The 16,789-nt window shown below is 42.0% G+C and overlaps 1 protein-coding gene across 1 annotated transcript in view; it reads right to left on the bottom strand.

The window, feature by feature from the left end:
• LOC127635260 (short transient receptor potential channel 1-like) overlaps nucleotides 1-15,984 on the bottom strand; it is a 42,923-nt gene extending 26,939 nt beyond the window's left edge. Inside the window, exons 1-5 of the mRNA XM_052115170.1 lie at nucleotides 15,520-15,984; nucleotides 11,070-11,224; nucleotides 10,866-10,967; nucleotides 7,568-7,770; nucleotides 7,181-7,312 (exon numbers count right to left, since the gene is read on the bottom strand). Coding sequence (XP_051971130.1) covers nucleotides 7,181-7,312; nucleotides 7,568-7,770; nucleotides 10,866-10,967; nucleotides 11,070-11,224; nucleotides 15,520-15,685 — 758 coding nt within the window. The 5' untranslated portion in view covers nucleotides 15,686-15,984. The remainder of the gene's footprint in view (nucleotides 1-7,180; nucleotides 7,313-7,567; nucleotides 7,771-10,865; nucleotides 10,968-11,069; nucleotides 11,225-15,519) is intronic.
• Nucleotides 15,985-16,789: the final 805 nt, after the last annotated feature.

Raw genomic sequence — 16,789 nt, 5'->3', positions numbered from 1 at the left:
ATGTTTATTTTTCTGACCCAACTGAATTGTTTTTAATAACTTACGTTTATTAAACAGATTTGTTTTAAGTATTTGAAAACTACAGCCAAGCTACTCTTTTTCAAAAGTATTTAACTATACTGAAGCCTTTTAAGAGGACATTCACTTTTTTTAAATAAATGTACATTAAATATTACCAATGAAACAAATAATAATAAATAACAGAGTCCGAAACATAGTGATTAACAGCAGCATGTTACTAATTAGTCTGCTATAAAAAGAAGACATAAAAATACCACGTGGGACTCAAATAAATCACATGTTTTTTGAACATGAACTGTCTGAAAAAGGACAAGGGGAGAGGATGATTGATTAACGCCTCAGTTTGTGTGAATATGAAGCTGCGGGCACAACACCATGAGACATAAAATCAGCCATGTAATGGTTTGTAACGCTACACTGCTACTTTTTGTACAAAAGTCGCTAGTCGTGACTCAGCTGACTTATGTGGCAGAAGACAATGTGACGTCCTCTGCCTTCAGGAGGCACATAGAGGGAGCAATAACATCCACCCCAAGATTCCTGGCTCTGACCTAGTTATCGAAAGACCTCGTCGATAGTATGGAAGTGAAGTCTTTGTTAAGACAGGCATAACAGTTGAAGCCACTCACCTTTCTGACAACATTGAAGTGCTAACAGTCGAACTAAGCAACATTGAAGTTACATCTGTGTACAAACCTCCAAATAGGGCCTTTGTAGCAAGAAAGGCACTTCCAGACTTGCATGGTAAGCCACGTATAGCTATAGGAGACTTCAATAGTCACAGCACCCAATGGGGCTACCCCAGCACCAACAAGGATGGAGAGGCAGTTGATGAGTGGATGAACTACAATCAGTTGAGTCTCATTCACAACTCCAAGCTACAACCATCATTCCATAGTGCACGCTGGAAGTGTGGCTACAACCCTGAACTCATTGCTGTATCAGACAGTATTGCAGGCCAGTGTCAGAAGATTGTACCCAAACCGATACCCAACTCTCAACATTGCCCTGTTGGAATTGAAGTCCATGCTGTTGTTGTCCCCAACACAGTACCATTCAGGTGGCACTTCAACTACAATTAAGCAGATTGGGAATGTTTCAGTGCTGAAGTGGAAGAAAAGATGATTCACATCATGCCAAACCCCTCATGCAACGATGAGTTCAGTGAGACTGTGAAGAAAGCAGCTACAAGTCACATCCCTAGAGGATGAAGAGTTCAGTACATCCCAGGCTTGTCCTATGACACCACTGAGCTCTACAAGAACTATCTCACCATGTTTGAAACTGATCAGAGGAAAAAGTCGAAATAGGTGAGACTGTTATGGTAAATGGTAAATGGTCTGCACTTATATAGCTCTTTAACCTCAGAGGTTACCAAAGCGCTTTACACTGTGTCCCAATCACCCATTCACACACACACTCATACACCAAGGCGGCAGAGCTGCCATGCAAGGCGCTAGCCTGCCATTGGGAGCACCTTGGGGTTCAGTGTCTTGCCCAAGGACACTTCGGCATGTGGAGTTGTGTGGGCCAGGAATCGAACTGCCAACCCTGCGATCAGCTCTACCGCCTGAGCCACAGCCGCCCCATGGTTATGCAGAACATCTCCTAAGAGTGGCGGAAGACCTGGGCTAATCTGGTAGAGACAACTGACATGTCTAGAAAAAGCAAGAAGGGATGGAACTTAATCAGGAAGCTTCATGGTGACCCTACAGCAGTGCCTCAGCAACCCAAAGTGGAGGCCAAACAAGTTAGCAACCAACTGCTTCAGAATGATAAGTGTGGAAAGAAGCAAAAAGGACAGAAAGGACAGAACAATCTTGAAAGAAAGAAGTACCCTGATGACCCTGGATTCACAAAGCCCTTTACCATGGAGAAACTGGAGACTGGAATAGCCATTTTACCACCAGAGAAAGCCATGGGTCAAGACAAGATTGCAACAGAGGAAATTAAACATCTTGGCCCAGAAGGAAAGGAATGGCTTCTAGAACTGTTCAACCACTGCATGTTAACAAATAATTTTCCTAAAATGTTCCTAAGACCTACGGACCCATATCACTTCTATGCTACAAAAGCTGTTTGAGCACCTCCTCTTGAATCATCTTGCACCAGTTGATGAACGCCTCATCTTTGAACAGGCAGGCTTCCACCCTGGAAAGTCAACCACCAGCCAAGTTCTCAACCTCATACAGCATTTTGAAGATGGATACAGGGGAGCGGGATGGTGACAGGTGTTGTCTTTGATGACCTGTCTGCAGAGTTCACATTCAACCATAGGTGCTCACTTCAGAAGATCTTGGACATAACGAGAGACATCCGCCAAACAGAACTGATTAAGAGCATGCTGGAAAATAGGATTTTCTTTGTTGAGTTAGGTGGTAAGAAGAGCAGATGGCGAAGACTCAAGAACAGTGGTGTCCTGGCACCACTCTTATTCAACATCTACACAAATGACCAACCAAGAAGTGATGATGCAGTAAGGATCATCTATGCTGATGACCTAGGTATTGACATGATCCAAGTCAGCGCATTTCACATAAGGAACCGTGAGGCTAAACTGCAGTGGAAAGTGAGCTGGAATGGAGTTCTTTTAGAGTTCTGTGAGTTATCTGTGTACCTCGGTTTCATCCTGGATAGCAACCTGTCCTTCAAGATGGACATTGAGTCGAAAGTGTGCACTAAAAATAACATCATCAACAAACTGGCTTCTACTACACGGGGTGCTCATCCTCAAATAATGAAGACTACTACATTAGCCCTCTGCTACTCTACTGCATATTATGCCTGTCCAGTGTGGGAGGGATCAGCACATGCCTCCAAGCTTGACTCCGCCCTCAACCATACTTGCAGAATGATCACAGGGTGCCTTAGACCCACCAACATGACAGTCTTTACATTCTGGCAGGTAATGCAACTCCAGATGTGAGGAGAGCCGCAGCAAACAAAAGAGAGAGATCCCGCCAAACCAGCAACCACAGACACCCCATCTTTAGCCATCAACCAGCAGAACAAATATTTTCATCAAGGAAGGCCTTCATCCACCATGTGCTGCCAGCAAATTTCATCACAGCTAGCACTATGCGCACAACTACGTGGCAGGAGAGACTCCAGGGGCTGCCCCCAAACATCTCCATGAAGCTACCAGCCAGTGAGAATATACCACCGGTAGCTGAAGCTTCATGGAGAGAGTGGAGGTGTCTTAATCGACTGAGGTTATGCACTGGATGATGTAAGATGAGTGCGGGCACCACGGTCGAAGAAGAGGCTTTCTCTGAGCTTCGTCGAGCCAAGGATCTGTCACTTCGCTTGACCAAGCAGACGGCTCGCACCATTGGCTGGTCTTTGTCTGCTTTAGTCAGCATGGAGAGACACTTATGGCTCAACCTGTCGGGCATCGGAGACAAGGACAAAGTTTTCCTCCTTGATGTCCCGGTTTCGCCTTCTGGCTTATTTGGTGATGCTATGAATGTAGTTATCACCAGGTTCCAGGATGCAAAGAGTCACGAGGCAGCCTTCTGGCAACTCCTTCCTCGCTGCACTCAGAGGGAGGGGCCGTCAGCCACCCAGCCCCACCCCGGTCCTTCTAGAAGGGAGGCTCAAATACAAAGTGTGGCGAGTCGTGCTCCCCCTCGTAGAGACTGGGGGGGCGGCTCGTTGCCCAGCCTTGTGGGGGTAGCCCCCCTCGGGTAGGGGCGTGTGAAGCATTCACCGGGTACTTTCCCGATACCCCCACGAAACCTCTCCATTCCTGCCGCCTCTGGAGTTTCAGGAGTTAGAGGTTTCCAGCAAAATGTTGGGTGTTCTGTTGCTTCCTGCCTTAGTGTAGGATGCGGAATACTCGACATCCCCTCAACAGGAAGTGTCAAAATTGGTACCCATCTCAGAGAACCTGGCAGCGCGGAAGCTACTGCCAGGTGTTTCTATGTGGGTTCTAAGAACAGTAGAAAAAGGCTACAGAATTCAATTTGATTGCCGTCCTCAGCGTTTCAATGGCGTGGTCTCCACTAACGTGAAACCAGAACAAGCATGTCCTCTGTGGAACGAACTGCAAAATCTTTTGGTCAAAGGGGCCATAGAACATGTTACCCTTCCAGAGAAAGAGTCAGGTTACTACAACAGATACTTCCTAGTTCAAAAGAAGGGTGAGGGGTTGCGTCCGATTTTAGACTTTTGAGGCTTGAATCGTTCAATCAGGGCGTTCAATTTCAAGATGCTAACTGTCAAGACGGTCAAGTCTCAAATCCAACATCACAATTGGTTGGTCACGATCGATCTCATGGATGCATATTTTCATATAGGTATTCTGCCACAACACAGGAAGTTCCTGAGGTTCACTTTCGGGGGCGAAGATTTCCAATATCGGGTTCTTCCATTCAGCCTAGCCCTATCACCCTGGACATTGACGAAATGCATGGATGCAGCACTGGCTCCTTTGCGACTCTGGGACATCCGCATTCTGAATTACATAGATGACTGGCTGATTCTAGCACAGTCACAAGAACTGGCAGTTCAGCAGAGGGATATCGTCTTAGCTCATCTGGTTTCTCTGGGTCTGAGACTCAACATCAAAAAGAGCGTTCTCTCTCCCACTCTTCCACGTTGTATGGAATTCGATCATGATGCGGGTACAATTGTCTCCCGCTCGAATCGTGTCCATTCAGAACACCCTGAGCATAGTCAGGCAAGGCCAAGGTTGCACTGTTCATCAGTATCAACGAATACTAGGTCTCATGGCATCAGGTGATCCCCCTGCACATAAGACCATTTCAGTTGTGGCCCAAAGCCAGGGGATTTCATCCAAGGGCCAGTCCCCCAAGGCAGATAAGGGTTACGCGCCGCACGCTTCGTACCCTTTCTGTGTGGTTCAGACCCCGGTTCCTCACTTTGGGTCCCACTCTAGGTGCGTATTGCCATTGCAAATTGCTAATGATAGACTCCTCCCGGATGGCCTGGGGTTTGGTCTTAAGTGGTCATCCAGCTCAAGGGGAATGGGAGGGTCATTAGCTCGATTGGCACATCAACTGCCACGAGTTGATGGCCGTATTTCTGGCTCTGAAATACTTCCACCAGTATTTGAGAGGCTGCCATGTCCTGGTGCGGGTGGATAACACAGTAGAAGTCTCTTACATAAACCATCAAGGAGGTCTACATTCATACCAGCTCAACAGACTGGCATGGCAGATTCTCCTTTGGGCCCAGGGCAAGCTCCTGTCAATCAGAGCAGTTTATATCCCTGGATGCCTGAATGTGGGAGCAGATTTACTGTCCTGACAGAAAATACCGACGGGGGAGTGGAAACTCCACCCCGAGGTAGTGGAACAAATCTGGGTGAAATTTTACAGAGTGGAAGTGGACCTCTTCGCCTCCCAACAGATAGCGCAATGTCCCCTATACTTCTCTCTGATTCACCCAGCCCCCCTGGGTCTGGACACGATGGCACATACATGGCCCAGACTGCGCCTGTATGTGTTTCCTCCGGTTTCTCTGCTCCCGGGAGTCTTGGCCAGAGTTCGCCAGCAAGGGACTTGCCTCTTACTGATAGTGCCGCGTTGGCCGAACAAGCTATGGTTCTCGGAGATAACGTCTCTCCTCGATGGCCTGCCTTGGGCGATTTCTGACAGGAGGGACCTTCTGTCCCAGGTGCAGGGGACAATATTTCATCCCCGGCCCAAGCTGTGGAACCTTCATTTTTGGCCCCTGAAAGGTACCAACTGAGGGACACTGGGTTTTCACCTTAAGTTATCGAGATCATTCTAAGTACTATGGCTCCCTCTACTAGAAGACGTTACGCCAATAAATGGGGTGTCTTTGAAAGATGGTGCAGTGCACATAATGCAGATCCAGTTAACTGCCAGATTTCTTCAGTTCTGGACTTTCTGCAGGAAAAATTGGCAGCAGGCACATGCCCTGCCACTCTCAGGGTTTACGTGGCCTCTCTATCGGCTTGCCACGCCTGGATTGACGGGGTACCATTGGGGAGACCTCCTGCTAGGACCAGGTCCTTGAGGGTCTGGTTGAGACCCCCTTCAAACCTCTAGAGTCAGCGTCTGATAAAATTCTGACTCTCAAGATGGTTTTTCTTATGGCAATTACTTCTCTAAAAAGAATTGGGGATCTACAGGCTCTGTCTGTCTTGCCAGCCTGCTTAGATTTTGCCCCAGGAATGGCTAAAGCAATTTTGCACCCTCATCCTGACTACTTGCCAAAGGTTCCTTTCTTGACTATACATCTGGTCACTCTCGAAGCCTTCTGCTCCCCGCCGTTTACAACACCGGAGCAGGAAAGTCTTCACAGACTTTGTCCAGTCCATGCCCTTCAGACTTATGTCCGCCGCACTAGCCAGTGGCGTAAGTCAGGGCAACTATTCATTTGCCATGGGGGCCGCAACAGGGGGGCGGCCGCCACCAAGCAGACTGTGTCGTATTGGGTGAGGGACGCTATTGCCCTGGCCTTCGAGGTGCGCGGTCAAGCTTCGCCAGTAGGTATCAGGGCTTAATCTACCAGAGGGATCACCACCTCTAAAGCCTTGGCTAGAGGTGTCCCTCTGCAGCATGTTTGTGATGCGGCAGGTTGGTCCTCTCCGCACACATTCATAAGATTTTATAGTTTGGATGTTCATGCCACTCCGGGCTCTTATGTCCTTGAGTCAACATCACAAGCTCATGTCTGAGACCCTTCACGCTCTTGAGAGCACAACTACACAACCGTAAGGGTCCGGACATCCACAGTGCGGCGGCGTGGGTATTCTCAAAGCAGCATCAAAGTGTAGCTTTTTGATAGGGATACATAACTCTAACTCCTGTACCCTGATAAATTCGGAACGTGATGCTGCGCTTCATTGCTGCACTGGGATGACCCAGGACTGCTCGTCAGACAAAATACTTGACAATACACTTGTGATGGATCTATTTATAGGCCTGCTACAGGTGCATCCAATGAGGTCATTAGCAGAGGCAATAAATTCTAGTCAATTTCAATACACCTAAAGTTGTTCCCAAAGCGCTAAATCAGCACAGCATCTCGTTCCGCTTTTATCAGGGAACAGGAGTTACAGTTAAGTAACCCGAGACTATCTACTTTGTTATCAAAACCAATCAGTAATCTCCATTAATCAGATATTTTTATTTGATTTTTTTTTTACTAATCACTCTTGCCTTACCGAAACTCCACTTCCACCAGACTCAGCTCTCTCAGGTCAGCGCTGAGTTCAAATGCTCTCAGAATTGGGTCTTCCTCTGTCAGCATGATCAACGATGGGCTGGCAAGGCACCTGTAGATATCTAGACGAAACCTGCAAAAGACACAGATGGAGAGGGATGAAGGAGGACTTTCTAAACAAGGGTCTGGAACTCAATTGGGGTGGGACTATCTGTTTGTCTGAAATTTAAATGCATAATTTTAGGGAAATACAATGGGTTGTGAAAGCCTTTTAATGTTGACATTAAGTCATCAGTTTGGGTCTTTAAAATGCTTTTGAGATTACAGAAATATGCAAGTTAAATGAACCTTTCATTAATTTTATTGTTTGCACAGAAAAAGTGTTTACCTTGAGTGACGAAGACTGTCCTTCTTGTTCTTGGCATTACAGAGGGTGCACTCGCAACCTACAGCATGGGGTCGGGGCAGAGAGATGTCCTGCTTCAAGAGCATTGTCAAAATCTCATAATTGTTCCTGTGGGCAGCAAGAATAACTGGAGCAACATCCATGGTGGTGGAATACTCTGGGTTTTGGATGCGCTGCATCAATTTCTACAAAACAAGAAGGACAAGGAGATCCAATTTAGGAACAAGAATTCACTTTCATGTCACTCCCACTGAGAAGAAATCAGATGAAATAATTCAGCAGAAAGAAAATTCCACTAATAAAAACAATACATAGATGGAAGTATTACCTGAACAAGATAAATTATGCATATTTAATTACAGTGTTTGAATTCTTTTCATTTCCATTTTTATTTGTCATTTCAATTTATTTTTTTTCAGTGTTTTCTTTTCAGTTTATTTAGTTTTATTTTAATATTTATTCCAACAAAGTTAATACATTTTCTGATTTCCAGGGGTGGAAAGAGTACTGAAAAAGAAAAACATAAGTTAAAGTACTGTTACTTCTTAAAAAAAGTAAGAGTAGAAGAGTAGCTCATCTAAATGTACTCGTGAGTAGTGAGTATTGAGTACACAGTTGCGAAAGCTATGCCCCTTTATAATAAAAACTTGATGCCGAAATTACAGCACCCTCTTGCACCCCTCACTTCGCTCCTACATTCCAAGTCCCTGTCCTAGCCTAAGTCTGCAGCCGCCGCATTCCAATGGCTCAAGAATGCCTTCACCTCAGCTCCCATCTTCGTACACCCCAATCCTGAACTACCTTTCGTGGTTGAAGTAAACAAATCCCACCAAACTGCACCCTTGCGCTTTCTTCTCATGCAAGCTGTCCTCGAAAGAGCAGAACTATGACATCGGCAACCGGAAGCTTCTGTCCATCAAGCTGGTGCTCGAGGAATGGCGCCACTGGCTGGAGGGTTCCCATCACATTTTCAAGTCATCAAAGACCATCGTAACATGGAATACCTCAGGGATGAATGACGGTTGAGCCCCCGTCAGGCCTGGTGGGCATGCTTCTTCACCAGGATCCACTTCCACATAACATATCGTCCAGGGTCCAAGAACACCAAGGTGTATGCTCTCTCCCAACTACATGCTCCAGATTCCATCACCACTACACCTGAGACCATCATGCCATCCTCTCTGAGACCATCATGCCATCCAATGGAGCCTGGACAGCCAGATCTCTGAGGCCACCAACGCCGAGCCCCCTCTGCCAGGTTGCCCGGAGAGATGCACCTATGTCCCCACTCCTCTCTGCCTGTAATTAATGGAGACAGTCCACTCCTCCCTGGGAACAGGACATCCTGGAGTCCACCAGACCCTCTCGCTTCTCAAGGACAGTTATTGGTGACCCCGAATGTCTTGTGATTTTCAACGATTCATCCAGTCCTGCCCTGATTGCACCATCTCAAAGTCCCCCCATCTTCTTCCTTCTGGCAAACTGGTACCATTACCTATTCCTCATCAACTCTGGTCACACCTAGGAGTGGATTTCATCACCGACCTTCCTTCCTCAGATGGCTTCACATGTGTGCTAATCGCTGTGGACCGGTTCTCCAAGGCATGTCGTCTGGTCCCATGAAAGCTCTTCCCACTGCTCTGGAGAGTGTGGAAACTTTGTTCCCCCTCCACCACTGCTCCTAGACCATGGCTCAGTCTACGCCATGTGTGAGATCCTGGACTCTCGACGTCAAAGAGGTTGTCTCGAGTACCTCGTCGACTGGGAGGGGTAAGGCCCAGAAGAAAGATTATGAGTGGCTCGGAACGGCATCCTCTCTCTGATCCCAATCCATCACACAATTACCTCACTTCTATAAATACTCACCATGCCACTCCATCCTTTTCTAGTCTCCGCAAGGAACTCTCATACTTACCTGCTCATTGGACTTCCATCATGAAGCTACATTAGTGCCCTTGTATCCCTCATCTTCGATATTACAAAGTTTCATCTTCTTCCATCGACTTCCTGGAGTGACCATCTACCAGTATTCTCCATGGAAACACAAACTCTGTCATTCTAAATCTAAGTCACCAATTCCTCGTATAACTGTTGACTTAGCTGTAGAGTATCTTTAACAAAGCTCCCGAAACTGGGTTCAACCTGTCATCTGTGTTTGTGTGTGTCGTGACAGCATAACACATCTACAATGCTAAACAAACACACACACACACACACACACACATTCATCTTGTTACAACCAGGGATAAATTAGGTTATTACTTGTTATTCTACCCATTTCAGGTATGCAAAAACTGATAAAAATAACATCAAACAAATAAAAAATTCTAAACTTTGTCAAAAGTAGTCTTTGATAATGTTTAAATATATATCTAAATGAACATCTAGAAATCATCTTCTCTTCAACCAGGCATGAATAAGTAGCTCTATGCAGCCATTTCGTTTTTATACTTTATATTTTTTTTAAATGGATAGCAAAGTTTGATTCTTGAGACTTTAAGCTGTCAAATGGTATATAGTTTATGAAGACTGGTTCAGTATTTGAGAAAATATTATATAAAAAAAAAAAATCAAAGAGTCAATTTTCAAGGTCATATGCAGTAGATAAATAAATTAGTAAATAATAAGAAAAATAATATTACGGTCTAAATACCCCAAAACCCACCCAAAATGCACAACTTTTATGCTTTTACATGATTTTATTTAGAGTTGTTACATTTCTTTCATAAAAATAAAAGAAAATGACACGTTTATCGTTTCTAGTCACTTTTGAAAAGAGTCAAAATAATTTTTTGTCATAATCAATTTTATTCTACAAATGCTGTCGAATGAGCTTAAGTTGTATTGAACCTGGAACATTCCTTTGCCTTCTCTATCTTGCCTACAACTGACTGCAGCATCTCAAAGGATATGAATCACGAGAGCTCCATTGTCTTTACTCCCATTGTTAGTCGCTGCATTGTGTCACTGACTCACTGCTCATTTGTGTGAATTTATCTCGACTTTGCATCATGCTCACATTGTATGGCAAATGGCCACTGTTGCTCATATTGCTGGAAATCTGCAATTCTCATTGAAAATTAACAAGTTAGGCTCGCTTTGTCATTGCAAAGGTGTGAACACCCCTTAAAAAGCTGATAAAAATTCTGTAATTGAGGAGACAAAGGGGTCAAAAACACGAACAATTAATAAATGTTAACTTTTGAATCCTGAAACAAAAAAAAAAAACTGTCATAAGAGATAAGAACGTGATAAAATAATAATGGCAAAAGAGACCAACCGCAATAGAAGGCTTGGAAGAGCGTCTAGGCCGATGGTTTAGCAGTATGTCAACAGCTCCTACAACTTCTGAATCAATAGCCACTAATAATGCATCTGTGGCCTGAAACACATACACATACACATTCTTTTGAAATGAACAGATTGGTTTCATCTAATGTTATGTTCATACTGTTATGCTATGATAACATAGGTGTGTGTATACCTGGCAGCCATGGTCCAGCAGCAACTGCAATATGTCTAGATTCTCATTTTCGATTGAAATGGTGACGGCATCTCTTCCCAGCACATCCACACAATTAATGTTTAATTCACCATGTCGTTTCTCCTCAAGAAGCTTTTTCACCATGTAGTAGTCCCCTTAAAAATGTTGTCAGGTAATAATAATACATCAGTGCATATTCATGTATATATAACACACCTACACAGGTTATCACCAAGAGCACACTGTCAAGGAAAAATAATGAAGCTCTTAAAGGAGAGATATCCTTCCCAGAGTCATGTTTAGGATTTCTTTATATGGTAAGAATGGCAATTGACTCTTGTCTGCACAATGTAAGCAAATGAAAGGAAAAAAATCTGTTTTTCTGGAATGCTTGGAAATAAACTATGCGCTGCTGGTTAACACTACATAGAACTACAGTCACTGCAAAAAGTGTTTGGACACTTAAAAAGCCACACTTATTAATGTATAAATGGCACTGCATTAAATATTAAAATATCAAACCAAAAAGTGGAATTGTGTTGTATAGAAAGAGGCACACTTTTCAAGCAAAACACTTAACAAAATAAAACCGAACAAGTTTTTAAGATTTAAAATGGTAAAACAATACAAATACTTTGCAAAATTAAGACAAAAAGTATTTGGACACTTTCTAGTCGTCAAACGTTAGTAGAAAATGTTCATAGGTAATGTGCTGAACAGAAACATACTAATTGTCATCTACTGTATATGGATGGATAATTTGCTTATGGTTAGTGTGTGTGTGTGTATGTGTGTGTGTGTGTGTGTGTGTGTATGTGTGTGTGTGTGTGTGTGTGTGTGTGTGTGAGCGTGTATTTATCACTTTGTGGGGACCAAAAGTCCCCATAAGGATAGTAAAACCCGAAATTTTTTACCTTGTGGGGACATTTTGTCGGTCCCCATGAGGAAAACAGCTTATAAATCATACTAAATTATGTTTTTTGAAAATGTAAAAATGCTGAATGTTTTCTGTGAGGGTTAGGTTTAGGGGTAGGGTTAGGTTTAGGGGATAGAATATAAAGTTTGTACAGTATAAAACCATTATGTCTATGGAAAGTCCCCATAAAACATGGAAACACAACGTGTGTGTGTGTGTGTGTGTGTGTGTGTGTATGTGTGAGCGTGTATTTATCACTTTGTGGGGACCAAATGTCCCCATAAGGATAGTAAAAGCCGAAATTTTTGACCTTGTGGGGACATTTTGTCGGTCCCCATGAGGAAAACAGCTTATAAATCATACTAAATTATGTTTTTTGAAAATGTAAAAATGCAGAAAGTTTTCTGAGAGGGTTAGGTTTAGGGGTAGGGTTAGGTTTAGGGGATAGAATATAAAGTTTGTACAGTATAAAAACCATTATGTCTATGGAAAGTCCCCATAAAACATGGAAACACAACATGTGTGTGTGTGTGTATGTGTGTGTGTGTGTGTGTGTGTGTGTGTGTGTGTGTGTGTGTGTGTGAGCGTGTATTTATCACTTTGTGGGGACCAAATGTCCCCATAAGGATAGTAAAACCTGAAATTTTTTACCTTGTGGGGACATTTTGTCGGTCCCCATGAGGAAAACAGCTTATAAATCATACTAAATTATGTTTTTTGAAAAGGTAAAAATGCAGAAAGTTTTCTGTGAGGGTCAGGTTTAGGGGTAGAGTTAGGTTTAGGGGATAGAATATAAAGTTTGTACAGTATAAAAACCATTATGTCTATGGAAAGTCCCCATAAAACATGGAAACACAACATGTGTGTGTGTGTGTGTGTGTGTGTGTGTGTGTGTGTGTGTGTATGTGTGAGCGTGTATTTATCACTTTGTGGGGACCAAATGTCCCCATAAAGATAGTAAAACCCGAAATTTTTGACCTTGTGGGGACATTTTGTCGGTCCCCATGAGGAAAACAGCTTATAAATCATACTAAATTGTGTTTTTTGAAAATGTAAAAATGCAGAAAGTTTTCTGTGAGGGTTAGGTTTAGGGGTAGGGTTAGGTTTAGGGGATTGAATATAAAGTTTGTACAGTATAAAAACCATTATGTCTATGGAAAGTCCCCATAAAACATGGAAACACAACATGTGTGTGTGTGTGTGTGTGTGTGTGTGTGTGTGTGTGTGTGTGTGTGTGTGTGTGTGTGTGTGTGTGTGGAATTCTACCCTGCGCAGTAAATTTTCACTTTAATAATATTGTTTTTACAGCTCTTGGGTAAACAAGCAAACATAATCAAACCACACTGGCATATATTCAGGCAAGCTTAAACTATTATATATAATTTTTACTGAAAGGTTAAATGAGTTCTAGGGACAAATCTGTTTTTCATGAGGGCATCACAGGTTATCACAATTTTAGCAAGGCCGAATTTCACGTGTTTTAAATGTCATAAATACGGGTATATACAATTTATCAATTAAAACTGTAGTGTCCAAATTTAAGAAAAACAATGTTATAATACTTTACATTACCTTTTCCTTTTTTTTCTTTCTTTAATCATTTTGTGTCTCATTATTGTTTTACAATTCAAATTTGTCTGAAAAGACAATAATAGCCTGTTTAATGCAGGTGTAGATTTATATATAAATATAGAGAGGTATAGATTTAGTTTTGATGGAGTGAAGATGGAATTCATCCCACCTAAAAATCACAAGTAACCTATGGCACTGGTTCCATTGTGACAACGTACACCATATAGTGTGAGAAAATTCCCTGAAAGTGGGGCAAGTTGTCAGAAAAAAGATAAATGCATATTCAGTGAACTGTATCTTTTTCCCTAGGCAAAAACTGTGAAAAATTTGGCATTTTTGTAACAAAGACTTTGAAATTGAAATAAATAAATACAATTTGTTGACTCAACAACCATAATAAATAATGAATAATTAAAGCTTATCCAAATGTACATATTTATTACATTTTTAGCTTTACTTAATTTACATGAATGTGTTCAACATAAGTTGAACTTAGAGTGATACATAAAGCAAAAGATCAATTGTGATTTCCTTTAACTTTTTTGGCTTAAAAATTCTAAAGTAAAAAGTAACTAAAAGTACTTCTAACTCAAACTACTAACTTAAGTACAGAACTGAGGTTGTGGGGAATACCCATAAGCCCTTGCGTTTGAATAATTTAAGCATGTTTATTTGGTTAAAGGAACTTATTGTCTTACAATCAAACTGGTTTGACTACACTAGGCTGAGCTCAGACACGCACGGCCGTATGACGTTTGCATAATTGTCATAATGAATCAGCAGCTCAAACAGTCTTTTCAACATAACAATATCTAAAAAAAATTGTTACAAGCATTCAAATAATCAACTAATAAAAGTATAAAGCTGTTACCATCGGAGATGACTGTTTTGATGCAGAAGCACTGTTTTCTGACATCAAACAAAGAAAATATAAACTAGTCAGTCCACTTGAGCCTTCATAGAGCTTTTATCTCTTTTTAATATTATTGACTATATTTAATTTTTTACTGTAATTAGATGTTTAGTGTTATGTCACCATTAGGGTGAATAGTGTTCCCTTCGGTGAAGTTGGATCCTGTTCTATCCATGTCATTTTTACTTGCGCCTGGGAATGAAGAGCAGCTTTATCTGCACTTATTCGGGGAATCAAATTTAATGACTGACCTCAGCCATTATTTTATTTGAGCGAATTAAATACATTAGAAACAGTAATATTAAAGTTCATTTGAAACAATGTGCTATTAAATGTTATGTATGTGAAATTAATTTTTTAACTAAATACATTTGAATAAATTGATACATTTGTATATAACTAACAAAGGTTTTCTATATGCTGTCATAAAATGACCATAAGTTGAATTTACTTAAATGTGTGATGCAAATATGCTACATATACTGTATATTTTAAGTAACCCCCCCCAAAAAAAAAAAATCGGTGTATCCTGAGACACATTCACGGTCGTGACAACTAGCCCTTGTCTGTATGAAATGTAAGCAAATTTGTGGCACAAAATCATGCTCTTTGAAACATTCTCAGACCATGCAGGGATAACAGGGACCATCAGGCTTTGCACAAACTTGTGGAGTTTATGTCAACTCGAACATGCTGTTATTAAAACAAAAAGGCAACATATCAAATACTAAGACATTTTGAAATTCACAAATTTTCATTTCAGCTTGCCAATCTGTCAATTTGTCAAAAATGTTGCAAATAGTTCTACTATCTTTAGTATATAGGCCTACTGAATCTTAAGAAATCATAATAAATAAGAACAGTAAATAATACCATGTCAAACATTTTACAATAATAATACAACCTAATAGAACATTATAAACATGATAAAACATTACACCTAAAATAAGAACCCTTCAAAAAATATTCTTATTTAGTATTGCAATTAAGGTGTGAATTTTATTTTTGTGCATACAGTTTATGTTCTCTGAAGTGATGAATGAACTCACCCTTCTCGCAGGCCAGCAGAAAGAGCTTCTCATCCAGAGTTGTCTCCTCTTTCACCTCTCTGACGTCTTTTAACGCCAGATATTTATCCGGTGAGGACGCGTCCGTGCCCTGATATAGAGCCGCCATTATAACGGAGAGAGAATACGGCAAAGCACTGATGTGCATCCCACTGAACAGATCTTTACACCTTTATACGCATGAAACCCCCGAAACCGCAATACAAAATACACAATCCCCGATCAGTCCTGATGTAAAGGATGCTATGCGCTCTGTTAAGGCCTGGACTATAAATAACAGATGTTTATTCCTGTTAGACCTATATAACATCCGCGACTCAGATTATGTGTATGGCACGGAAGAGAAAGCATCAACCAGAACGTATGACGATAATCTAAAGATCTTTGTAAACAAATCTTCACGAAGCAATCACAAACACAAGAGCAGGCTGGGGCATCGCTGTGTTGCGCTGGTACTGATGGTGCTGTGAGTGCGCATGCGCGCTTCCTGCTGTTGGAGCATAAGAAGAACTTTTTGACAGGGGCACCTGCAGGATTTAATCTGAGGGTACCCACAGAAATCTGCCAAATAATCCTTATATCTAGAGTGGTCCGGGGCAGGGGCGTAGCACCAAATTTTGGGCCCTGGGTACAAACCATCTTGCTGGGCCCCCGTACCAAATATGTATGTATAGAAAACTGACTTCTAAGGGGCCCCCCCTGCCTCGGGCCCTGGGTACTCGGTACCCTTTACCCCCCCAGTCCGACGCCCCTGGTCGGGACATGCTCCCCCAAAAGATTTCTGTATTTATTTGCAAAAAACAACACTCATTTATGATTTAAAATAAACATAATTATCTACAGTTGCCAAAACTTGTCCAACTTTAGAGCTGTGCTGTATAAAGCTTTTCAGGTTAGTCTACTCAGTTCTTCCATCGATGGATAAAGACTCAACAAAATAACTAAAATGCTTCTATTTGCAATATTTGGCCATCATCCAGAAACCCATAATCAGCATTTTGGGACACAGGAATATTGTTGATTGATCTTTTTCGCACCAAAAGCAATCGTATTGCTTTAGAAGACATTAATGTAACCGCTAATGTCATATGGAGGATGATTGTGCTGACTGTCTGTGATATTTGGAGCTTCAAAAGTCAGATTTATTTGTGAAAAGGGTGGCATGTGATAGATTAATATGCACGAAAGCAAACATGACTCGAATGTTTTACTTTTTTGTCATTGTTAATCAGCCTATGCCTTATTTTAAAGA

The sequence above is a fragment of the Xyrauchen texanus genome, chromosome 42 (assembly GCF_025860055.1).
Source record: "Xyrauchen texanus isolate HMW12.3.18 chromosome 42, RBS_HiC_50CHRs, whole genome shotgun sequence".
NCBI classification, from domain to species: domain Eukaryota; kingdom Metazoa; phylum Chordata; class Actinopteri; order Cypriniformes; family Catostomidae; genus Xyrauchen; species Xyrauchen texanus.
The sequence above is the reverse complement of the archived record's forward strand: the minus strand, read 5'-3'. Positions and strand labels throughout refer to the sequence as shown.